This window comes from Myxocyprinus asiaticus, chromosome 3 (genome assembly GCF_019703515.2).
Source record: "Myxocyprinus asiaticus isolate MX2 ecotype Aquarium Trade chromosome 3, UBuf_Myxa_2, whole genome shotgun sequence".
In the NCBI taxonomy this organism is placed as follows: Eukaryota; Metazoa; Chordata; class Actinopteri; order Cypriniformes; family Catostomidae; genus Myxocyprinus; species Myxocyprinus asiaticus.
The window spans coordinates 17,229,294-17,256,795 of record NC_059346.1 but is presented as its reverse complement, the minus strand read 5'-3'; the positions used below and the strand labels follow the sequence as shown (position 1 = coordinate 17,256,795).

Genomic DNA, 27,502 nt, shown 5'->3' with positions numbered 1-27,502 from the left:
CTGAGAGAAGAAATTAAATTTGATATTTCAAAACCAATAATAAACCAATTCATATATTTCAGTATTTGGTTTTAAGGACATTTTTGTTCACTTTTGTAACATGCAAAGCAAATTGGTACTGTGTTTGTTCGCTACTTGATATAAAATCTGTGGTCTTAAAAAAAAACACTTGATAACTGCTGCTTATTGCATACTGCTGCTGCTTAAAGCATATTAACAGAAACACACACACAAACTTCTGCTCCTCTGCAAGATGGAGTCAACCAAGATGGAGTTTCAGTATTTCAATCTCTATTGAGACTACTAGACCAAGCTGTAGCATGTGTGGTTGATGGTGGTTCAGCTAAATTGTTGTGCTTCATTGGTTGCTAACTATGTTATGTGATGTGTCGAGTACAGAAATCAGTGATGTGTGTTATGCATGTTTCTTTAGCTGAGAGCACAAGTGTCTCTGTAGTTTAGGCATGTGCTCTGATTCCTCCTGAGGTCAAGACTGTTTTAACACGGAATGTAGACGTGACCATTAAGCGTGTGTTATTTCACAGAGAAACTGGGTCTGTTGTTCTTTAGTTTGTTTCACTCTGGAGTGAAGATACATTAAAATTAACACTGGCCTACTTATCCACTGTGACTAAACGCACACACAACTCTGTTTTCTTTCTCTTTCTTCATTCACCCTCTCTAACGTCCGCACTGTGTTCTTTTTTTTACTTCATGTCTTTCTCATCTTATTTACCCAAGAACTCACATTCTCAGCTTCCCAAAAATTTGGTGAAAGAGTATGTCACACTAGCCCATGTTGTCGGAGAGCATCTGTTTCACTTTAAAAATTAAAAATAAAAAAATAAATAAAAAAGTGTGCTGCAAAAATGACCATATTAACATGCCGATTTTTGCCATGTTCTAGGATCATTAGAATAGTTGACATGAAATGTCAAGTAGTTACTGCAGTATCTTGCAGCATGACATGCTATAGATCTAAAACTATTACTTTTATTATTATAAATGCAGATTTTATGACCTCATATTAATAGAGAGACTACATGGTACATTTGTACAAGTTAATTTGTCATACCACAGGATCATTAAAAGGTACAGTTCATCCAAATATGAAAATTCTGTCATAATTTACTCACCCTCATGTTGTTCCAAACCCGTATGTCTTTCTTTGGCTGAACACAAAATAAATCTTAATATTGAAAAAGAAATAACGCCCATGTTACTTGTCAGTAATGCAGAGTGCAAACAACTGATAAAAGTCTTTAAACGCATCTTATGCCCTGTTGCCTTCTCAACTCTCCAAGGCATAACTGCACCTCAGGCTAGCATGTGGCCAGTGAGAGAGAGAGAGAAACACAGATCTAAAAGATCCCCTACCCACACACAGACATCTCTTAGTCTGCCGGTCTAGGGATGCAGTGCTCAGTCAGATGGCAGTGGAGGAGAGATCAGAGTTCATCGGAATGGGCGCCCTGCCCCTCCAAAACACATCTGCTTATTGAGAACTCGCCACAGGACACCAGAGAGGAGAAGAGAGCAGCTGAAGAGTGAAAGGATGTTTTCACTGTTGTGGAGGATACTGCTGAAGTTGTTAATGGTTTGGTGGATGTTTGAAGGTGTCATGAGGTGAGTTTTTCACAAGGGTGCTATCATTTCCTACTGGTATTACCATGTGCTTCATTAAAACAATTGTAGATGCTACTGATTAAGGACAAAATATGGTTTTGTATTGTTTTTTGTGTTCAGTGGTGTGTAAAATAGCTATAATGACCTGTTCTTCACTAATGTGTAAATATCCATATACTGTACTATTGCTGTATGTGTGGGTCTTGTTTTGGTAAGTGTGGGGACCAAATGCCAGCCAATGGTCCCCATGAGAAAAAATGTATAAACATACTAAACTATGTGTTGATGAAAATTAAAAAATGCAAAAAGGTTTGTGTGATGGTTAAACTCAGTATTAAAACAACAGAAGTCAAAAAGTCCCCACCATGATAGAAAAACAAATGTGTGTATGACATCCTTACAGTGTTTGTGTGTCTAGCAGTTCAGTAGCTTTCATGGGTGAAAGGTTTATTTTAATCCCAAGGAATGTTCTAATGTTTGTGTGTGTGTTTGTTAGCCTTTTGTATCTGGGTCTGTGAAGTGTGAGGCTGACACAGAGAGACAGCTCTGTCTGAAGTCATTTTCACCGTCACCGTAACTGTAGATTTATTCAAGTTCAAATGAAATTCACATAATTAGATTTAACTTTTACTGACCTACCAAGAACAGCTCAGATCTCCAGAATGACATTAAGGGTGCGAAGACTCACCTGAGGATGCAATCATTGTGTTTCTTATTTTCATTCCCTATGTGTTGCGTACAGCAGAGTTTAGATTTCACAAATCGAATTTGACAGTTCTGCTCACAAACAGACAGGAAAATTGAAAAGGAACTGGACCAGAAAATGTATTTAAATATGGAATAATATTCAAAGTGCTGGAGTTACGGTGTGTGGACAAATGTGTAAGAGAGAAGAGCGTTCTGTCTTTTTTCTTATATCCACTTTTACTTAACTCACATTTGATGAAATATTAACACCTGCAACGACCAGTTAGACCCAGGCCAGTAGAGATGTCACAACTCTCTCTGTTTTACTGGAGCAAATCCGAGAGTTAGACAGGGACATTGTCCAGGGGAAGGGGGTGCTGGTGAAAGGCAAAGGTGGGATTTGGCCAGATTTATAATGTTTTAAAGAGTTGGTTCACACAAAAATGAAAATTCTGTTATCATTTATTCACCGAAGAATGTTGACGCTGCTCTTTCCTATATAAAGAAAGTGAATTGGGACTGAGACTATCAGTCCCTAGCTTTCTTCCTTACATCTAATTTTGGGTTTCACAGAAGAAAGAAAGTCATACTAGTTTGAAACAACATGAGGGTGAATAATTGATGATAAAATTGTCATTTTTGGGTGAACTATCCCAAGCAAGTTTCCTTATTGACCAGATTATCCAACTTTTTTATTTTTAATTGAAATACATTATTACCAAAGCATTCAATCAATTCTTAAACATTGTTGATACAAATGATTATAAAAGCTTTGGGACTGGTGAACATTTAGTCAAAAAAGAAACAATAGATGAAAGTTAATGGAGAACAGACCCCACGTGCACATAAATATATACACAAACGATTAACAAATGTAATAATATTTTGGGTGGATGGGTGTAGATCAGTGGTGTCTGAAGTGTATTATCTGTCTCTCTCAGGTGTGTGTTTAGTAAGGAGCTAAAATCGCCCAGCAGTAGGGCGAAGCCCATGTCACCATCCGATTTCCTGGATAAACTAATGGGGAAAACATCTGGATATGACGCTCGGATCAGACCCAACTTTAAAGGTATGCATTTCATTCCAAACTGCTTTAGTGCAACTTCAAGGAATCACCCCCGTGTCATTTGCAATCTGTATGACATTCTTCCATAGAACACAAAAGAGGATGTTCAGCAAAATATCCAAGCTGCTCTTTTCCATACAATGAAATCAGATAGTGACCATAACAAAGGAACATAAAAATATTCCATATACAACTTTTGTGCTACATTTCAAGTGTTCTGAAGCCATATGGCAGCTTTGTGCGGGAAAGAGATAAAAAAAATTAATTTCTGCATCACTAATGTCACCAAAACGGAATTTAAAATTAAAACTAGATTTGTAAAGTTTTTCAAGACAAACTTTGATGTTGGCTTGATAAAGCCTTGTCTAAAAGTTAAAAATAATGACACAGACAGACGGTCAGACAGGACATTCCATCAGTAGAAGTCTATAGGATTTTTAGCCACTTTTAAAGTTATCTGCGGGAAAAGTAAGATCAGTTAGAATTCTGCATGTCTGGACTGAGTTTGGTGGATGTAGCTTGAAAGCTTAAGGAGACATTTTGGTACTGTTCTGTAGGATAACATTATGTTGGCTTTGTCAGACCAACATATGATTGTTTTTAAAATTAGTTTTCAGAACACTCCCCTGTCCTCCATTTGTTAGTCAAACATATTGTTCCAGTCCAAACTCTCTCCATTGTTTGTTGCTGTCAAACTGGTCAGGATGCTCAAACAAACAGAGCAATATTTCGATAGTTCCACAGTGTTTACACTTTGCGAATTGTTTACACATTATTACAAGTAGCATAGAAAAAAATACACATCTCAGCTTTAAGTAATTAAGTAGAAAATGCTCCCCTCTGCCATAGCTCTCAAATGACTTTTGCAAATATTCAGACCTGGTGTGTTGAGATTAGTCACCATACCCATGAGAACCAATGACATTTGATGTCACCAAAGTCATTTGAATCATATGGGTTTGGGTGAGCAGAACAGTATTTTCATTTTTGGATTAACTATCCCTTTACCATTTTATACTATCCTATACTAACAATTTTCCAAAGTAAAAATTCACAAATGAAATTAGCAAATGGACTGTTTTACCACTGTAGTTAAAAAAAAATAAAATAGAGAAATCTGTTTGTTATGACAATAATAAAGCTCTGTTAGCCTGGAATTCCCTTCTGCTGAATCCTGCTTTAGGACAGACACATTGCATTCGTCTACTACTGCTTCACTCTTGCTACTTCTCATTATCCTCTCCTCTTATTCTCACTGCTTTCTGTTACTTTCTTGTGATATTTTGGTTATTCTCAAACATCATATAATGCAACACAGAACAGAAGTAAAAACTGCTGTTGCAGCTTAATCTCTTGTGCATAGATTGTTTTGGCAGGAACTCTGCAAAAATGTGATGTCCTCAGCAAAGAATATATTTACATTCTCTCACATGAGGAAAAAGTGCTGTGGCCAAAAACACAGAGCAACATAACATCTCATTAAACTATATGAACCCCCCATGGGTTCTCTGGTTTATTTTTTACCATGTAGTCACCATTCAACAAAAGAAAACTACAGGCGTTCAGAGCAGAAGATGACAGAATGTAAGACAGAATTTCAGCCCCAAACGGTGATGAGGATGATTTCAGAAACATGCAGGATACGGCTGTCAGCTCTCAGTAGAGTTCCCTCCGTAGAAAATGTCACAACAGCCTCTGTGAGGATCTGTGAGGGGCAGTTCCTCAGTCGGCGACTGGGCCATTTCCTTTTCCTTGCTGTCTGCTCGAGTGCGTGTTAACCTATAGACCTGAATCATTCACTCTCTTTCACCTTTTTTTTTTTTCATGTTTAAAAATTCTGTCAGTATTTACTCACCCTCATGTTTTTCCAAACCAATATTCTATTATTTTTTTCTGTGGAACAAAACATTTTGAATTTTGAAGAATTTTCATGCAGATTTGCTCTTACAATGACAGTTCATGACCATGTCTGAAAAAAAAAAAAAGAACAAAAACCATAAAAGTAGTCTATATGTTTCAAGTCTTTTGAAGGCATACAATATCTTTGTTTAAGAAACAGATGTTATGTCATTATTCACTGATAATATATTCACTAATGATTGCAAGTTAGTATGTGAACAAATTGTTCTTTTGGTCCAGTTCACAAATTGGAATGAATGATTCATTCATGAATCGAACTGATCCGGTTCTTGAGTGTATCTCACTCCTGTGATGTAGTCGCAGCATTTCTCGAGTTAACTGTTCACTGGAGGGGAATATTATCAGTGAATGATGTGAATAATTGAATAATTAGTGAATAATGAGTGAAGTGAATACATTTAAATTTCGATCTGTTCCACACAAAGCAATCGTATGAGTTCAGAAGACTGTATGGAAGATGTATGGACTATTGTTTTTGTTTTTTTCTTTGATGGTTTAATACATATATATATATATATATATATATATATATATATATATATATATATATATATTGAAAGATATATATATAAAACATTATTTTTCCTCCAATTTTGTTGATGAAAATTTTTGATAACTTTTTTAAAAATGTTAGCTTTTTTTTTCTTCCTCTCTTTCCTTTTTCATTCTGCTTTCTCCTGAACTCACTCTCTCTCTCTCTCTCTCATGATCTGTCTCTTGCTCTTTCTCTGTGGGCGTCTCTGAGCTCGTGTATATTTTATATCTGTTCTACATCTCAAAGATGTGGCTGTCAGTGCATGTGAGTGGATGTCCCCTCTGATCGGCTATAAATATCTGTAATGTCATGAACGTTAAATAAATAAATAAAGCACCACAATCAAATATTTACTGCAGACATTACACAGCAACTGAGTGCTAATTAAACATATACGATTAATAAACATAGCCAGCTGTAGCACTCATTTATTTGTAAGTAAAGTAAATGAGGCATTTCACAGATGTCTGGGACACTAAGTATTTTTTTTTCCCCCCTCATTGACACACACTTGTGTTAATTATTATTATTATTATTATTATAGAAACTACAGCTGCCATAGCAGGTCAATTCTGCTTCAATTGTTTATCTAATCTAATATGTAAAATTGGTGGTCAAAAATGTAAATTTTTCAGTATTGTTCCTTTTGGTCCCTAAGTGCATGAGTCACATTTGGCTTTTTGATTCTGTTTGTCCTCTGATAATTTGTGACAGAGTGTGTGTGTGTGTGTGTGTTTGTTTTCTGTGTGAAAGTCTTTCTGGGTTAGTGGGCTGCTAGAATTGTGCATCCATGCATGCAGTGTGTGTGTGCGTGTGTGAGAGAGAGAGTGTGTGTGTGTGTGTGTGTGTGTGTGTGTGAGTGTGTGTGTGAGTGTGTGTGTGTGTGTCAGAGAAAGAGAAATTTAGATGTTTTTATGATATTCTTCTTTCAGGTCCTCCTGTAAATGTCACCTGCAACATATTCATCAACAGCTTCGGCTCCATCACAGAGACTACCATGGTACACACACACACACGCACACACACACACACACATGTTGGTGCGGCTATACTTATGAGGACTCTCCATTGACATAATGATTTTTTTACTGTACAAACTATAGATTCTATCCCCTAACCCTACCCCTACCCCTAAACCTAACCCTCACAAAAAAAAACTTTCTGCATTTTTACATTTTCAAAAAAACATTGTTTAGTATGTTTTTTTAAGTGATTTGAATAAATGGGGACACTATAAATGTCCTCATAAATCACATTTATAGCATAATAACCTTGTAATTACCAGTTTGTAACCTAAAAAAATCTCCTCGTATACCACCCAAACCCACCCACACACACACACACACACATTCAAATACACATAAACAAATAGACACAGCTCCTTAGGAGCACCTGTCAGTACATATTAGATTAATGACCATTAAAATCACACAGAGGCAACAGAGGAGCCATCAAACTTGTTCAGAGTTTTCTAATTAGCCCCGCCTTGAATTATAAAAACACTGCAGCAGTGTGAAAATACACACACACACACATACAAGCACATATGCACAGAAAGGACACATGTTCATGGAAAGGATGCCTACACAAAAGAGCTCATCAGAAATATGCTTGGTCTTAAATGTACCACAGGACAGCTTTCTTAGGGGTGATTCTAGGATTTCAATAACATTATTAGATATGCACATTTAATGTATTTCCCTCTTTAGCATAGATTGTGTGTTTTAAAAAAAAATGTTTTTTATTGTGTTTACATCATTTAAGATAATCAGCTAATATTAATTTAAAAAAAATCATTTTCTACAATAAACACACTCATAAAGTTATTAAAAAAATAACTGAGACCATTTTAAGAACCATTCAAGTAAAGATTTTTTTATTTTCCATTTAATAGTTTATTATAGAAAAGAAATAATTTAGCATTTTCTATTGATTAAAGTTATATCAAATACCACAAAAACCTAGTAGACCTATTATTTTTTTTTTGGTGTGCAACCAATTTTATGTGTTTTGAGTCTGTCATTAAAACAATGACAAAGCAACTCCTTCATGTCCGAAAAAGTCTAATTATACCTTATTAAAACCTGCCTGTTTGCTAAGAGACTTCAGCAGAATGTATAAGCATCATAAGTATTTCCCCCACAAATGACAACAAAGCATATCATTTTGTGATCTGCTGTGCATGACCATCAAGGCACACAACAAAAGACAACATTATTAGCCTAAAAGTAATTACAAGTTTTAAATGAGATTACCGAACTAAATGACTGACATCACTCCTCCGCTCCTTCTATCAGTCAAAAGAGACGCTGTTGCTGATCCTCGCTCGTTCACGAAGCGAATGAGGAAATGGGGCATATTCATTCAGAGGATCAAACCAATGATATGCTCCTTTAAAGCCTGCACTCCAATGCTATTGGCTCATGCTTTAGTCAGTCTTTACATATAGGAAACGACTGGGCTGCAGTTTGGAATTTTTGGGCCCGATACAAAATGTTCTGCGGGTCCCCCTCCAGTTCATTGTCTGCTGACTAACCTGGGGCCCCATTTAAAAAACATTTGCTTAAAAAATTACATAAAATTGAAACAGTACATTCAAAATGTTTAATGAAATAAAAATCTAGTTAAAGATAATTAATGCATGCTTTCCAGTTTTTCCACAATACAGTGATAATATATATATATATATATTATCACTGTATTGTGGAAAAATTGGAAAGCATGCATTAATTGTCTTTAACTAGATTTTTATTTCATTAAACATTTTGAATGTACTTGTTTCAATTTTTTATATATTTAACTACATACATTTTTACAAAACACTTCCTGAACCACTCTTTCACAATTCGAGCCTGATGAATCTTGGCATTGTTGTCCTGGAATATGCCTGTGCCATCAGGGAAGAAAAAAATCCATTGATGTATCCATTCAGTACATTCATGTAGTCAGCTGACTTCATTTTATTTCAGCATAACGTTGCTGAGCCTTGACCTGACCAACTGAAGCAACCCCAGATCATAACACTGCCTCCAGAGGCTTGTACAGTGGGCACTATGCATGACAGGTGCATTGCTTCATGCGCCTCTCTTCTTACCCTGACGCACCCATCGCTTTGGTATAGGGTAAATCTAGACTCATCAGACCACATGACCTTTTTCCATTGCTCCACAGTCCAATCTTTATGCTCCCTATCAAATTGAAGTCGTTTTTTTCTGATTAGCCGTACTAACAAGTGGCTTTCTTCTGGCCACACAGCTGTTTAGTCCCAATTCTGTACATTCTCGTCACATTGTGCATGTTGAAATGCTCTTACTTTCACTATTAAACATAGCCGTGAGTTCTTCTGTCGATTTTTTATGATTTGACTTCACCAAGCGCTTTAGTGATCTCTGATCATGATCATTCAAGATTTTTTTCCTACCACAAATCTTCTGCGAATTTGACGGTTCACCATTATGCTTCCAGGTTTTAATAATGCGTTGGACAGTTCTTAACTCAATTCCAGTGATTTCAGCAATCTCCTTTGTTGTTTTCTTTGCTTGATGCAGGGCAATAACTTGCCTCTTCTGAAACACAGTAACATCTTTTCCACGACCACAGGATATGTCTTCCAACATGGTTGTTTAAGAAATGAGAAGCTACACAATGCATCAGTTAGGTTTAAAAGAATTGTTGCCAGCTGAATCATTTTAATCACTGCAATAATTATCCAATCATAGGCTCTTAAGTATCAGCTTATTTAAATCCAAATGACGACTTTTTTGGGGGGCCAGGCAGTGTATATTCCTGTCTTATTTCCTTTACTTTCACCCGGAGCTTATATTCTAATGCTGCAGTGTGTTGTTCATCATGTTGCAAAAGGCTGTATTTTTTTCAAGCATTGTAGGCAACATTCGTAATGGTACTGTAACAGTAAACATACAAGGCATGGCGGCCGCTCAGTACACTAGAGCAGAAGTAAAAATAACATTGCCGTTTATCAAGCACTGAAACTTTGCTTGGTACAGAACAATCTGGAATAATGTTAAACATTGTAACGGTCACCTCTTTGCAACCTGAACTTCTACAGAACGTTAAATATTTGTGACACCTGCAATAAAAACAATCAAGATGCAGCGCAACGGATGAAACAGAATGCAGGTGTCTCGATATGCATTTGTGAAACCTGAAGTTCTTATTAACTTAACATAGTGTCTAAAAATGTGCTGGTCCTGCGTGAGACACTGAAGAAACAACGAGACAAGGTGCAGCAGTCAAGGACATTTGTCCAGCGCTTTTACATAGGAAAACAAAAACAGAGCAGACGCTCGCAAAAACATGTTCATTGTGAACGGCCCCTAACTCCTCCATTTGCACGTATCTGTTTTTTTGTTGTTGTTTCTTTTTGGGGGATTTTCTCCCCTTTTTCTCCCCGATTTGGAATGTCCAATTCCCAATGCGCTCAAAGTCCTTGTGGTGGTGTAGTGACTCGCCTCAATCCGGGTGGCGGAGGATGAATCTCAGTTGCCTCCACGTCTGAGACCATCAACACATGCATCTTATCACATGGCTTGTTGAGCACGTTACCGCGGAGACATGGTGCGTGTGGAGGCTCTCGGTGGGGCACGTGGTGAGTTGTACGTGGATGCTGCGGAGATCCATGCACAACTCACCACGTGCCCCACCGAGAGCGAACCACATTATAGCAACCACAAGGAGGTAACCCCATGTGACTCTACCCTCCCTAGCAACCGGGCCAGTTTGGTTGCTTAGGAGACCTGGCTGGAGTCACTCAGCACACCCTGGATTCCAGCTCGCTACTCTAGGGATGGTAGTCAGCATCTTTACTCGCTGAGCTACCCAGGCCCCCCCATTTGCACGTATCTTTGAGTGAGAGCATGTGGGCAAAACAAGTTCGGATGGCCTATATATTTTTTCATAAATTACAAACCCGAGTCCAAAGTCCTACTTGAAAAACTGACCCGAACCCGGCTGCTTCTTATGTGAACCGCTCTGAGAGCACTGACAACAACAGCGTATTCGCGCATGTACCCAGAACAACATGTCACTCAAGTGGTTTTTGCAGTGCTTTCCTAACGGGGGCAATTGCATGGTTTGCATGGGGGTTAAAATCGCTACTGTCCAGGCCCCCCTCAAGCCCGAGCCCGGGACAAAAGGTCCAGTTGCCCCCTCTCATCGGCGGCCCTGGGAAATGCCACCAAAGCAGTCTCATGCTTCAAACAAGTGCCCCTTTTTTAAAACACTTGGGTGCTGTTTGCAAAGTCACAGATTTTTAGGGGTGCTGAGATGAATTTTAGGGGGGCTGAAGCACACATGTTTCTCACACACAAGAAAAAAAAGCAATTAGTAAAACAATCAGTTAAAACAATCAGATGAGAAAGCAAGAGATTAAGACAACAAATCTAGGACTGAATGTAAGAATCAAGCTATAATTGGATGAGAGAAAGAGAATTTGACTCAATATTATTGAGTGATAGGAGTCTTAAAGCGTTTTTTTCCTCAAAGATTTTAGATTCAGTTTCAGAAAATGTGTTATTATGCAATTTAGCAAATACTATAAGCAGTTTTGACTGTCATCTTAGTCTCAATGTTAATCTAACTATAGATTTTAAAATTAACTTTTTTCAATTTTAAAGAGATAGTTTCCCCAAATATGAAAATTCTGTTTTTATTTTCTCCACCTCATGTTGTTCCAAACCCATGTGATTTTTTTCGTGGAACATTAAAGGAGATGTTAGGCAAAATGTTAACGTCAGTCACCATTCACTTTCATTGATTCTTTTATCCATACAGTGAAAGTAAATGATGACTGAGGCTGTAATTCCCTAAAATTCTGCCTAGCATTTCCCTTTGTGTACCAAGCAGAGATGTATATGACTGTGAATGTCATGTGAATCTTAGGATTATCGTCTGAACGTTTTTCTACGGCAGCAGTGGAATGACCCACGGCTAGCTTATAAAGAGTATCCAGATGATTCCTTGGATCTGGATCCATCCATGCTGGACTCCATCTGGAAGCCAGACCTGTTCTTTGCCAATGAGAAAGGCGCCAACTTCCACGAGGTCACCACAGACAACAAACTGCTGAGGATTTTCCAGAATGGAAATGTGCTGTACAGCATCAGGTGCAATATTGCCCTCTGGAGGTTTCTCAAGCCATTGCAAACTATTAAAGAAATGTACTGTATGACTTTTGTTCTTCTGTGGAACACAAGAGGAGATGTTCACATAGCTTTTTTTTTTTTTTATCTCCATACAATGAAATTAAGACCAGGGACTAAATTTCAGCCTGTTTCTCTCTTGGCATGTAGCTTATGGCTTGTGTGGATACCTTGTACTACTGTTTTAGAGCTCAGCAAACCCTGGTTACTGTATGCCAGAGCTATTCAACTTCATCGACAAGTGGGCCAGATGGAAAAAAATCTTGATGCATGCAGGCCAAGAATATTTTAACATAAAGCTTCCATCAGATATTGTGTTATTAAAAAACAACAGTGAAGTTTGTTATTGTTGGTGAAGTTGCATCCAGTGTTACCCAGATGTAAGTTTGTTATATATGCAATGATTTAAATTTTTGACTTTTCAAATCGAATGTTTTTTTTTACCAAATGAATTAACAGAACTTTTCTGTTTCTCCACACTCATGCTTATCTGTTGTCCATGACGGATGATAATTCGTAGTGCAACCTCTGAAAGAGTCTAAAAAACATGGTGCTCTTGAAAAGTGGCACAGTGTCCATCTAGCTCAAGTTTACATAGGAAAACAATTGAAAAACAGCATGAACAGACACAAAGCAAGTTCAGTGTGAACAGCCCCTTAGACAACTGACAACCTCAGGCGGGCCACTGAAAATTTCAAACCGGCCAGAATTGGCCCGCGGGCCGCCAGTTGAATAGCCCTGCTGTATTCTTTTGCTGTATGGAAAAGAGCAGCGTGAACATTCTTCTTGTTTTGCAATATGGCTATAAAAGTTTAAGTAAATGGTGACATTTTTATATTGGGGTGTACTATCCCTTTAATGAGAAAATGTAAGAGCTCTCTCTCTCTCTCTCTCTCTCTCTCTCTCTCTCTCTCTCTCTCTCACACACACTCACAGACTCACTCTGATTCTGTCTTGTCCTATGGATCTGAAAAATTTTCCAATGGACATCCAGACCTGCACTATGCAGTTAGAAAGCTGTAAGATTTTACATATTTTTTATTTTTTTAAATTTTATATTTTAATTTATTTTATATATGCCCATTATTCTCTCTCTCTCCTTTCTCTCTCTAGTTGGCTACACTATGAATGACCTGATATTTCAGTGGTTGGATGAAGCCCCAGTGCAAGTGGCCGATGACCTTATGCTGCCCCAGTTTGTCCTGAAGGAGGAGAAAGATTTGGGATACTGTACAAAACACTACAACACTGGTACAGCACTAAATATCCGGATGGCACTCAGTGCACTATATACTAAGTGTGTACTAAGTACAACACAGCGCTGTTGCAGATCCACTACTAAGTTTTTATTACGTTTTTGCGTGAAACATTTCATAAGTGGCCTGACAATGGCTGTTACGAGGAACAACATTGTGAAATGGATTTTTATATTTTCTAAAGAAAATATGAAGGGTGCTTACCACAGGAAAACTCACCACCACCATAGGATGCTAGGGTGTTCTGGGTGGTTGCCAGGGTGTTGCTCTGCAGTTCCTAAGGTATCCCTAATCGTTGTTAGCAGTGTTGTTTGTAATCTAATTACAAAGGGATTAGTTACTGTAATCTAATTACTTTTTAATAAAAAAGTAATGGAATGCATTACATTTTAAATTCTTTAATCAGATTACAGTTACCTAATTTCAATTTAAATGTAATTACTTTTAAGTACATTATAGGGTTATGCTTATTTCTAAAATATTATTTATGTAGAAAACATTAATTATGGCCCCGAGTCATTGTGATGGAGAAATGTGAGGTGCTGAGTGTATGACTTATATATATATATAAAGAAATATATACATTATGTTTCAGAGAGTAACTTAAAAGTAAAGTAATTAGTAATGTGATATATTTTTCAGTGAAGTAATTAGTAAAGTAATCTGATTATAATTTAAGGGAAATAAATAGTAATTTGTAGTGGATTACAATTTTTAAGTAACTTACCCAACACTGGTTGTTAGCACATTGCTATGCGGTTCCTAGGGTGTTCTGGATGGTTGCTAGGGTATTGCTAGGTGGTTGCTTACTGGCCTAAGTCACCAAGCCCATCCCCAATTCCATCATATTCTGGTCACTAGATATGGCTCGGGTCCCTCCTTCAAGTAAGTCTATGGGGTTTTTTCACCCATTTGATCATCTGCCAGATGAAATTTGGATGTTCGAATACTTATAAAAGTTATAGTACACCTCTTATCAACAAGCTGCATATTTTAAGATATCATATATGTGTCTAGCACAAACGGTGGGGATACAATAGTAAGGGTTAGGCCTCGATATTCTTCTGGAGAAATTCTTATTCGTTCTTTGTAATATATACTGTATGCAGTAGAAAATGTTTCATTTGGCTTGTTTAAATTTTGAATTCATGCTGCTAATGCTCTAAGATGCTATACACAGCCATAATGTGCACCGGTTAAACTCCATCCATCCATCCGTCCATCTTCTATAGCTGCTAGTCCTATATAGGGTCGAGAGTAGTGCTGGAGCCTATCCCAGCTGTCTTGGCCGAAGGCAGGGAAACACCCTGGACGGTGGCCAGTCCATCACAGGGCAACCTGGTTAAACTCTGTTATAGTAATTTATGATGACACTGATACTATTGCAAAGATCAGTGTACAAAAGTGTTTAGGTGCAGAATTAAGACAAAAGAATGATGATATGCTTACTTTGGGATAGATGTGTAAATGGCTTTCACTGCAGATGGCACATGAGTGAATGGGCACTTGAGAGTAATTGATTAGATTTGATTCCTTTTGTAGACTAATTAAACAAAACAATAAATCGCATTATATGGTCTTGAAAAATGTCTCTACATGAACGATCGTACAGATCGTATATTTGCACCAGCTCGCTAATAACTCTACACGCCAGTCAGTCATTTTGACTGACTGATCAACATAAACAAAATGAACTGTCGGCGTCAAGGTAGGTGGAGCTCCAGTTCACATCTACCGACGACGTTGTCCAATGGCAGTAAGGTGTTTAGCAGTCAGTTAGAAGTTTTCCTAAAAGTTCACCCAGGCGAGCTGTTACAAACCACCGAAACGATCACAAAAACACTGTTTTATTAACAGATTTAGTTCTAAATGACGTCACACCGTTCGTTCTTCGATTTCGTTTGAAGTATATCGGGGCCTTTAGGGTTTTAAAGAACACTCAACTGAGTATGAGCATCACTAATGAAACTGTGTTGTATTTGTTTATTTTTGCTAACGTCATGAGTGTGTTTTACCCAGGTAAGTTCACCTGTATAGAAGTGAAATTTCATCTGGAGAGGCAGATGGGTTACTACCTGATCCAGATGTACATCCCTAGCCTTCTAACAGTTATCCTGTCGTGGGTCTCCTTCTGGATCAACATGGATGCTGCCCCTGCCCGTGTAGGGCTGGGCATCACTACAGTTCTCACCATGACAACTCAGAGCTCTGGATCTAGAGCATCACTGCCTAAGGTGGGTGAGAAGAATCCATCCACCCACCCATCCACCCATCCATCCATCCATCCAACCATCCATCCATCGTCAGTAACTATTGATTTGTCCCTTTAACATGTTTCCTGTGTTCTTTACTTGTGAAATGTGCCTATTAAAGGGTTTAGTAAAGTTAAGCTGACCCACTTACCACAGAAAATAATTTTGACTCGTCCCTCAGTTTGTACAAACAAACACAAATTGTGTTTAACCTCCTGAGACCCGAGCATGACTGCTGTGTGCATTTTCTACCGTGGTCGTGAAGTGCAAAACAAAACAACAAATCACAACTGCAAGTCTGAAAAACACAACTGCAAATCCAAAGACAACATAATAATTCAGAAACACATCAACAAATCAGAAAACACAACAGCAATTCAGAAAACACAGCGGCAAGGCAGAAAACACAACAACAATTCAGTCGAAACAGAAAGGGTAGGTACCATAGCTTCTCACCTGACTGGCTGTGTGAATGTGACCTAGACCTTTCTTCAGGACTGATTCACTGATTATATCAAAATCCATGCCAAAAGGTCACTGACTGAAAATCTAAATCATTTGCAGTGTTTTCTCTCTCGGGAAAACAGTAACAGAAATCTTTATAGCACAGAGAGTAAAAACAGCGAGCGGGAAAAGTTAGTTTTAGGTAAGATGTTCATCTATGGTCTCATGGTTCATCTAGTGTGTATGGGACTGTCTTAAAGTTCACAACCTGCACTAAAACATTGGTTCATTCAGTCTGCAAGCTGTAACTTAAAAAACACTGTTTAAAAAAAAAAAAATTAAAACTCAAAATTATAAAGGTTCCAGTTGCTGCCAGTTGATAGATTTTCCAAGTATGTAATTATATGAATTCAGTATTCAATTATTTTAGAAAAAAAAAAAAAAACACTAAAATTCATCAAGATTTAATTTTTACATTACAAAAGTTGTAGCAAGCTGCCAGTGGTGTGAATGACTAACTTACATTGTTTTTTGTTTTTTTTGTTTTTTGTTTTTTTATAATTATAATTATTATTATTTAAAAAATTTATTGAATACTGTATAATTATAATTCCACATCCTGGGAAAATCTCCCCTAGAGTAAGTCAGCATATCTAATAGCAGCCTTCTACAACCTTTACAATATGAATATAATATCCTGGTAACATTTCAGCATTTTTTTTTTCTTAAATAATTGAACATGCTGGCTTCAAATGTAGAAAGTTAGCCATCACGTCAGCGGTCTTATGCAACCTTTAGAATGAGAAAATGTTTTTTTAATAACAGTGTTTTTTATGTTAGAATATGCAGGTCAGTTGAATGAACGCTTGGACACCGATGTTTTAGCGTAGTTTGTGGAATTTTTAGACGGTCCCTTACACACAATAGATGAACATCATACCTAAAACTTTTCCCACTCACTGTTTTTGCTCTCTGTGTTATAAAGTGTCCCATTACTGTTTTGCTGGGTGACAAACCACTCACAATTTTCAGTAACTGAGCATTTGGAATTAATTTTGAAATAATCACGAAAGTGGGCAAAGAACCAGTCCTGAGGAAAGGACAAGGTATTCTCCACACAGCCAGTCAGGTGAGAAGCTATGGTACCTACCCTTTCCATTTCGACTGAATCGCTGTTGTGTTTTCTAACTTGTTTTGTTTCTGGATTTGGTGTTGTGTTTTCTGATTTGCGCTTTTGTTTTCGGATTTGCCATTGTGTTTTATGATTTGTTAATGTGTTTCTAAATTGTTATTTTGTCTTTGGATTTGCTGTTGTGTTTTTAGATTTGTTGTTTTGTTTTGCACTTCACGGCCACCGCTATTTTCCATTTCCCTTTATGATTTGTAACTAATAGCACCTAATAAAGATGGGAAAAAATGTTGTGAAACTAAGTTGTGAAATTTTAAATTAAACCAAGCTATAGAAATTCAACTTTGTCCCATTGTCCCATGCCTGCCAACCATTTTGAGTGGTTCAAACATCATCTGCAGCCTGAAACTGAAATTCTGATTGGAAGTTTGGATTGAATGCACTTGGCTTCATAGGAAAGCTATAGGATGCTCCCTTGCTCCCTATTTAGTGAATGACTTAACCTCAAGTTTGCTGTCTGTCTGCACTGGTCTTAGAACAGTTCAAAATGCACTGTACGTTTTCATCCTAACTCTATATAAATCCTCTGAAAGAAAAATCTTTCAGCTTTTGGACGAACCCATTGATTCTCAAAGTGATAATGCACAATAAAGGATTTCTAAGGGAAACAGAGTCCCTTAGTCCACATATGTGGTCATTGTGTTTAACAGTGTGCCGTTTCATGATAAATCGCTCAAATTTTTAACAAAGCATATCAGATGAAACTAGAGACTCTAAGCTTTTGACTTCAACAGGTTTCAATGTAAAAACTTAATGCGGTTTCTTACCAGATGTAGTTTTGTTGGTGTTTCTCCCAAAGACAAACTCCACAAAGATCGGCGCCATGTTGTTTTGTCACATTACACGGTACGTCAAAAGTTAAACCCTTTACTGACAACCCAGAGTGTCCTGAACTGAGATCAGTTGGTTTCAATTAAATTAAATTATATTATGCATAGCATATAGCAAAGACAAAACACAATGTCCGTGCAGAAGGACGCGGGTTCGCACAATGTTAAACTTTACAGTGATATGCATACAATGGAAATCTATGGGGCAAGGCATCCTGCAAGGTTTAAAAGCAGATATGTTGAAGCTTGTTTTTTGTTAAAGCAATTCTATTATCTCTTCCATACAAATAACTGTGTCATTTGATCTGTGAACAGTAGCGGTTTTAACTACCACGCAAACCACACAATTGCTTGGGGCCCGGACATCGGGGGACCCCAGGCCCAAGTGGTGTGGGGTGGGGGTGACGTGTTGTTCTGGGTATACACGCAAATACGCTGTTGTCTGCGGTCTCAGAGCGGTTCACGAAGCCGCCGGGTTCGGGCCAGTAGGACTTTGGGATCGGGATTGTAATTTATGAAAAATATATACAGGCCTTCCGAACTTGTTTCGCCCATGCGCACTCACTCACACAGATACGCGCAAACATATGAGGGGCCGTTCACGTGCTGGATGAACGTCCTTGACTACTGCACCACGTCTCGCTGTTTCTTCAGTGTCTCACGCAAGACTGGCACATTTTTAGACACTGTGTCAAGTTAAAAATAACTTCAGGTCTCAAAAACACACGTCGAGACACCTGCGTTCTGTTTCATTCATTGCGCTGCATCTATAGACTGTTTTTAGCGCAGGTGTCACAAAGATTTAACGTTCTGAACAAGTTCAGGTTGCAAAGAGGTGAATGTTACAATTTTTAACATTATTTCAGATTATTCTGCACCAAACGAAGTTTCAGCGCTTGATAAAGGGCAATGTTTTTGTTGTTGTTTTTTTTTGGTTTTTTTATGCTCTAGTGTGCTGAGGGGCCGCCGTGGCTTGTATGTTTACTGTAACAATACTGTAATGAATGTTGCCTACGATGCTTAGCCTACATAAAATACAGCCTTTTGCAACATGATGAACAATCCACTGCAGAATATATTAGAATATAAGCTCCTGGTGAAAGTAAATAAGACAGAACTATATTACTATTGTATACAACAAATCCTCAAAAGTAATAATAATAATACTCTATCATAATATAATGACAATCTGGACTACAATAAATAATTGTTGGGTTATAATTTTAATATATACTGTAACAACTGAATTTCAAAATGTTACTAGGTGAAGTAGTAGGTTTTGCACACCCTGTTCACACACACACACACACACACTCACACACACACACACACACACACACACACACACATATTGGTCTACCTATAATTATGAGGACTTTCCATAGACATAATGATTTTTTATACTTTACAAACTATAGATTCTGTCCCCTAACCCTAACCCTAACCCTAAACCTAACCCTTACAGAAACCTTTTTGCATTTTTACATTTTCAATTGTACATTGTTTAGTATGTTTTATAAGCAATTTAAATTATGGGAACACTAGAAATGTCCTCATAAACCACATTTATAGCATAATACCCTAGTAATTACCAGTTTGTAACCTAAACAATTGTCCTCGTAAACCACATAAACATGCCCACGCACGCACACACACACACACACACACACACACACACACACACACAAGTGTTTTTGTAAACATATATGTAGGTAAATATTGCTTTTTTATCACTGTATTGTGGAAAAACTGGAAAACATGCATTAATTATCTTTAACTAGATTTTTATTTCATTAAACATTTTGAATGTACATGGTTACAACGGCTGATAGGAAGAATTAAAATTTATAATTTAAAATACATTTTGTCATTTTTTTTTAGCAATTTGTTTTTAAAAATGGGGCCCTGGGTTGGTTGGTTGCTTGAGGCCTCAGAAATCATAAACCTGCCACTGTCTGTGAAGCTCTCTAAATTGTCTTTATAAGAGGGCTACTGTTTTAGGCAGGTGAACTTCTGGTTATGTGTTTCTGGCATGGTTCTTGTGGCTGGGGCCAGCTTTTGTAAACAGTTCTTTGTAGATACTGGATGGTTATGGGTAGTTTTATCACACTAGTCTCATGCTAACTTGTATTATGTTTAATTCTTGTGGCTATACTTTTTAAACAGTGTATATTTTAACATTTATTCTGGTGCAATGCCTTGCCACTTAGACATTCATTGTATGTGCATTACTGTACACACGTTTTTCCTTTGCTTTTACAAATTGTCTAAATTAGTTTCTGTGGTAATCAACATTAAGTCACAGATACTTTTGATAGAACTTATCTTGTATTGAACCAGGAACATTCCTTTAATAAACAGTGTATTCATATGGACAGCTCTGTGTGTATATGTGTACAGGTGTCCTATGTGAAGGCCATTGACATCTGGATGGCAGTGTGCTTGCTATTTGTCTTTGCTGCTTTGCTGGAGTATGCAGCTGTTAATTTTGTCTCTCGGCAACACAAAGAATTCTTCAGACTCAGGAGAAAACTGCGGGAGGAACAACGCTGTAGAGCTGTGAGTGGCAGTCAGAAATTTTCCAGTGTCATATACACACATTCACACAATATGCATTCAATGCCCTAAAGATACTGTACACCCACTGCCTTTCTTTGATCTTTCATGAGAATAGCTTTCTGGTTCCCTCCAAAGCAGAGACAAGGGAAGGTCAGTGATGCCATTAAAGATGGTATATCGTGATGCCATAAATATTGTTCTGGAATGACAGAATAATAATATTCATTCCATACAATTGTGTGGCAAAATGAATGGAGAAAAACTGCAAAAGTAAAAGAAAGCAGCTGCACAATTTTATATCTTGTAAATGTCTCATTTAAGCTCATTAAAGCTTAAAGCTTAATTCTAAATGTTCAGGTTAATTGATACATTGGCATAATCGCTAAATTAAAGGCAGCACAACAAATACAACTACCATATAAAATGAATACTACATTTTGAATATTTTATTGTTATTTCCTATAAATTAATTTGTTAATTGTTTACTTGTTAAGAAAATAATATCATGATGCAAAACATTTTATTAATGCAAAATATAATATCTATATGAATATGACAAGATATGCTCTTGACAGGCTTCATGGCTGAATTCAACACTAAATTAATTGCCAAGATAATCTAACAAGTCTGTCTGATAGGAATAGACGGCTATTCCCAGACTCCTTTTCTCAGGAGTATTAGTCTGCCTAGATTAGATATTTTAAAATGTTCCTTTCCATGTTACTCTGCTCTTAACCAGTTAATTGTGAAGAGCCATGGCATTCTAAACCTGCACAGAGCTCTTGGGCACAGCGGACACTGTTCTGCCATAAAGAGCACAGCAAATATTACACCATCCTGTCCTTTTCTATTCCTCCTCCATTTTCCCACCATTGCCCACAAGGGCAGGCTGCATATGCAGAAGAGCAGTATGTGTGTGTATGACCCACAGGGTTGGGGAGTAACGGAATACATGTAACGGGATTACATATTTAAAATATAAAATATAAGTAACTGTATTCCACTATAGTTACCATTTAAATCATTGGTATTTAGAAAACAGTTACATTCAAAAAGTATTTGGATTACTGAAGAGATTACTTTGCATTTTATTGTCATTTGTTTCATTTAATATTAAGTCCTTTCAGATGGAAAAATGTATACAGATAAATGATGCAAACCAAAGTGCATTTGAACAGCGGTGAAACACTTTCTTATGATGTGTTACATTCATACGAGCAGACAGAGTAGTAAGTTTGAAGTAAGTTTGGAACAGAAGAAATAGAAATAAACCTTGTGTAAACTGTCAACTTTACGCTAAGCTAAAATGCTATTTCTAGCCATTTTACATGCACATGTTACCACGATCATATTTTTTTATCAAGAAAATTCATGTTGGATCATAATTTCTTTGATATTAGGGCAAGAATCGTATTCTTGATAATAATTTTTGTATTGTTTTCCTGTAAAAATATCTAAAAATCCTTAAAACAAGATCAATTTGATGTATCTTGTTTTAGAAACAACATTGTATAAGATATTTTGGTTTTTCAGAGAATGTAGTTCAGAGTTTCTATAGTCAAAACAAGTGAAAAAATCTACCAGTGCTGAAGAAGTAATCCAAAGTATTTAGAAAACGTTACTGACCTTGAGTAATCTAACAAAATATGTTACAAATGACATTTTACAGCATGTATTCTGTAATCTGTAGTGGAATACATTTCAAAAGTAACCTTTCAAACCCCGATGACCCAGTGGGTGAGTTGGCGGCGCTGTGCCCACTCACTTGCCTTAGGGTTGCCGTTAGGCTTGTAACATGCAAACATGCATACACACTTCTGCACTCAGGCTGTTGTTTATATAAAATTACACACAATCCTATGTGCATGAGTTGTTAGCCACAGACAGTAAAAACAGAAACACACACACTCTGCTGCACATGGGCTGTTTGGTCCTAGACGGCACAGCACAGTTGGTTGTCTGATCTTATGTGCACTAACTCACCCTGTGCAATGACCTGTACACAATGTGATTCAACACAAACATGCGAAACACCTAACTGACCAGATCCCATACTGAAAAAAAATCATTCAGTTGTTACAGTATATATTAAAATTATAACCCAACAATTATTTATTGTAGTCCAGATTGTCATTATAATATGATAGAGTATTATTATTATTACTTTTGAGGATTTGTTGTATACAATAGTAATATAGTTCTGTCTTATTTACTTTCACCAGGAGCTTATATTCTAATATATTCTGCAGTGGATTGTTCATCATGTTGCAAAAGGCTGTATTTTATGTAGGCTAAGCATCGTAGGCAACATTCATTACAGTATTGTTACAGTAAACATACAAGCCACGGCGGCCCCTCAGCACACTAGAGCATAAAAAAAACAAAAAAACAACAACAAAAACATTGCCCTTTATCAAGCGCTGAAACTTTGCTTGGTGCAGAATAATCTGGAATAATGTTAAAAATTGTAACATTCACCTCTTTGCAACCTGAACTTGTTCAGAACGTTAAATCTTTGTGACACCTGCGCTAAAAACAGTCAGCGCAACGAATGAAACAGAACACAAGTGTCTCGACACCCCTCAAACGATTTTTGCAGAGCTTTCCAACTTGGGCCAGGGGTCCCCAAACGTCCGAGGCCCCACACAATTGCGTGGTTTGCATGGTGGTTAAAACCGCTACAGGATATCACACACACTCAGATATACAGTATATTAAGGATATCACCAAGAATAAGTAACCTGGAAAACAAAAGGGAAAACTGAAGAAAGAGTAAGTAGGCTGGTACAAAAAAAATGAAATAAAGAAAGAAAGACAAAGCTGAAAAACAGCTGAAGCTTACAAAATGTATTAATAAAAAAAAAAAAAATTAAAAAAAAGAGAGACCGGGGAGACCGGGGCTCATTATCAAATGTGGAAGTTGTTGCAAGGACAATATTTCAATAACTATAAGGTTTAGAGCTAAAAGTCCAATTACAAAACTGTGTTTTGTGTAATAACTCTTACTAAACAAGGGAACACATTAAAACAACCCTGGCATGCATACATACATACATGCAAGGGTCAACTATGCAATGAAGGTAGATTATAACCAAAATGTTCTCAAAGTGTATTCTCAGGACAGGGGTATTGTTCTTTTTCTTTTGATCTTTTTATAAATGTCAGGTCAGGAAAAGTTGTAATTTTTATTTTAGCCCACTATTTTGAAGCCAAGCCATAAGGTATGTGCTTATACAGAAACTGACTTTTAAAAATAAACGTACCCTAAGATATATTAAAGGGAGTTAAAAGTATTACAACTAGCCCCAGTTGACGTAGAAAAATTAATCTTAGAGGTAAATGTGTTGTTAAACACTAAATAGTTCAGTGGAATATGCTGCTGGAAGAACATGACTTGCTTAGCTGCTGGCTTAGTTATGTCTAGTCAGATTACAGATATTACAGTAAAAATTTGCATGCTCACTGGAGATTTTTAATAAAGTACACTGTGACCTGGTTTCAGATTAAGTTAGTATGCATGGTTACAGAGGGACCATTCTGTTGAGGAGTGCAAGGAAAAATAATTTTTTTATTGTTTGAATAAATGATGATGCCATTTTAATGTGTCTGTTCTGTACAGGCCTCTGGTCAGACTGGAGGAGCGGAGACGAAAAACAAAAGCAACAACGTCATGGGGAGCACACCATCCAAAAATGCACAACGCCAATGCAGCGCCTGTGCACGGGTATACACACACACACACACACACACACACATGTTGGTGCAGCTATACTTATGAGGACTCTCCATAGACATAAAGATTTTTATACTGTAGAACTATAGATTATATCCCCTAACCCTAACCCTACCCCTAAACCTAACCCTCACAAAAAACATTCTGCATTTTTACATTTTCAAAAAAACATTGTTTAGTTTTTTTAAGCGATTTGAATTATGGGGACACTAGAAATGTCCTCATAAACCACATTTATAGCATAATAACTTTGTAATTACCAGTTTGTAACCTAAATGTCCTCATAAACCACCCAAACCCGCCCACACACACACACACATTTAAACAATATCACACAAGCAAGAGTACTGTTGTATTGAATAGCAGGCAAAGCTGTGTTAACCTGCCACAGGTAATTGTAACTGTGTGGATATGCAGTACAACAGTAAAATATTGAATATGATATTGATATTTTTATACAACAGTTCTATTAATAAGAAGTTTATATAAACTTTTTAGAAAAAAATTTGACCAGTTATTATGTTGTATTAAAAAAGCCAACATACAGTACTGTTCTACACTATCCACAGTTGTGACCAACCACTGAGCACTGCCACAATGATTATGATTGACACTGGACTGTTTTATAGTTCTGGTCTCAATAAGAAGCAATGTAAAAACTACCAATACAAGCATTCCAGATGAAGAACATCCATTTTAAGTGTTAGTTGGAGTATACAGCATATGAGTTCAGGCTAAACTTGTGCAGTTTTTGGCTGTCATAACATCTCAAAATAGTTTAATTTATCAATGTTACTAACCTGTTTCCATAGCTTCATGCCATCCACCCGCTCCTTAAACTTTGTGGTGTGAAGCACTGCAAAAAATGGTAATCGCAACTCTCTAAGTATCGGCACTATGGAGCTTTTTGGGAATTTTTTACAAGGTTAAGAAGATTAACATCACATTATCATCTAGAAACAAATACCAATGTGAGTGATAACACTGGAGACATGAAAACAGGCTGCCGTTGTGAATTGCGGAACACATCCATGTCAGACTGATATTACAATGAAATCCAATTTCTCCCATTCATTTTAACAGAAGTGGCCAATCTCTGCTAAATAATTACTGCCGCAATTTTAAACACTACCCCCAGTGGCCAAAGCGTTAAGTGTTGTTGGGCTTATGGGCATGTGTGAGCTCCATTTTCTGGGTGAGATGTCCATGGAAAGGTGCCAAAAGCGAGTTGTGAAGCAAAATTTTTTTTTTTTTTGCTGTACAAGCTGTAATACAGTGAAGACGAATTAGGTTAATTTAATAGAAAGGCTTTGCAATGGCAAAATAGGGGCAAGAACTTCCTGTTCAATACCAAACCAGGGAGGGGCTCTCTCAGGTGGAAGCGATCAGTGAGCCAAATATCTGAGACCGAATGCATAATACCTCCTACAGCTTTTTAACTTCATCCTCCAAACTCTGCACAGACCTTCAGACTGTTCTGACTTAGTATGCAGTCTTTTTTCTAACTGAACGGACTTATGTTTTCCCATAGTGGGTGATCAAAAATCCTCAAAATCTTGTAGACTTGCATTGAATGTTCAAATGGGCCAAGACCGTTCAAACTCCATCTGTTAAAAAATTCCAAATTAAACAAACAGGTGTACAAGGCCTTTAATCTGTTTAAAGTAGCCATCTCTCTCTCTTGACAAACCTATCTAGTTTTATTCTTACTCCACCAACTAAAATAGTTCCAAAGGAAGTCAAAGCAGGATCAACCATTGCATGTCGCTTAGCAATGCACAGATTGACAGCCAGTCTTAAATACTACAAACACAGATAAGTGGAGTGATGCAAAAATCAGCACTCTTGGAATGTTGCTTATCCAGTTATAGAGGACCAGACTAACTGTTGTATAATCACACTTGTGGTATAGGACAGTTCTGCTATGTTTTTTCCCCCAGGAAGAGCAGTTAGCCTCAGAGAATCGGGACTTGTTCTTCTTGGGTTATGGGATGGACACCTGCCTTTCTGGGGATGGGCCTCTCTCTGAGGCTGCCGCAATGTTTGCGGGCCTTCCCCCTGGCCATGCCCTGTTTGATATCCGCCGGCGCTTTGTGGAACGAGCAAAACGGATCGACACCATCTCACGAGCTGTCTTTCCTCTCAGTTTTCTCTTTTTCAACGTGTTCTACTGGTTTACGTACAAAGTGCTTAGACATGAGGACATTTACCCTGCCCTGTAACCTTGAGATTCAGTGACCCTAATTACTACCTTTTGACCATTATGTGAGCCATTTTACATCCAGTGTGAGGATGAGATCAGAGTTTTCCTGCCTCTGTGTCAAGGACATTGAAAATGAAACTTGTCTTAGAAAAAGGCAAAGGTGCAATACACATTCTCTCTCTCTGCATGAGTGAGCATATATGCATGTGTCTAAGACCACATACAGTACATTTACAAATGGACCCTTAGTTTATATGTAGAATGACTGAATCACTCAGGCCTTGGTCTCCTTAGATGCAAGCACACTCTGTACTGCACAATATAAAAGCAGCAGGTCAAAGTCTGTGTGGAAAATAACATAAGTTTACTAGAGGCAAACTTTAACTGTTTTCCTATTTGGTTTAGGATTTTTTTAAGCATTCTACTTTAGCACTGATCACTTGTGTTCCTGTCTGTGTGGTTACAAAGAAATAAATAATATAAACCAAATGTTCTGCCCTATGGTTGATTTTTGAGGATGTTGAACAGATCTTAGAGGTAGTTCACCCAAAAATGTAAATTCTGTCATCATTTACTCACCCAAATGCTGTTCCAAACCCTACACGTAGGCAGAACATCCACCATTCACTTTTATTGCATCTTTTTTCTATACAAGTTAAGAGAATGATGACTGAGACTATCACTTTGCCTAACATCTCCTTATGTGTTCTATGGAATTTAGTCAGTCATCCAGGTTTGGAACAATGAGGTTGAGTAAAAGATGACAATTTTGAATATTGTTTGAACTATCCCTTTAATTATACACAATAAATAGCCCTTACATTTTCAGTACCATGGTAAGGACATCATATAAATACAGCTCGACATTTATCTAATGTTGACATCATGTAAAAGTGTTAAAAGAATTATGCCAAAGTCATTCAAGCATTTTTTAAGCAAGTCAGTCCACTTGGTGGTTATCTTGGTAACTGCCCCTGGCAGCTGTTTTCTACTCATGCATGTCCAGTTCTAATCCACTTAAGTCAACTTGAGGGATTAAGT

General features: G+C 37.3%; 1 protein-coding gene across 1 annotated transcript; it reads left to right on the top strand.

Annotated features, from left to right (window-relative positions):
• The first annotated feature begins 1,463 nt into the window (after positions 1 to 1,463).
• On the top strand, positions 1,464 to 26,904 carry LOC127423082 (glycine receptor subunit alpha-4-like). The gene is made up of 10 exons (XM_051667118.1): positions 1,464 to 1,626; positions 3,255 to 3,382; positions 6,767 to 6,834; positions 11,736 to 11,959; positions 12,932 to 13,014; positions 13,109 to 13,246; positions 15,271 to 15,485; positions 20,367 to 20,525; positions 24,145 to 24,249; positions 26,199 to 26,904. Exons 1-10 carry the CDS (start codon positions 1,556 to 1,558, stop codon positions 26,478 to 26,480), a joined length of 1,473 nt encoding a protein of 490 aa, XP_051523078.1. The 5' UTR covers positions 1,464 to 1,555; the 3' UTR covers positions 26,481 to 26,904.
• The last annotated feature ends 598 nt before the right edge of the window (positions 26,905 to 27,502 follow it).

Coding starts and splice junctions, on each gene's coding strand:
- LOC127423082 (XM_051667118.1), top strand. CDS start 1,556: ATGTTTTCACTGTTGTGGAGGATACTGCTGAAGTTGTTAATGGTTTGG. Junction 1,627..3,254: donor ATGTTTGAAGGTGTCATGAG/GTGAGTTTTTCA, acceptor TGTCTCTCTCAG/GTGTGTGTTTAGTAAGGAGC. Junction 15,486..20,366: donor CTAGAGCATCACTGCCTAAG/GTGGGTGAGAAG, acceptor ATATGTGTACAG/GTGTCCTATGTGAAGGCCAT.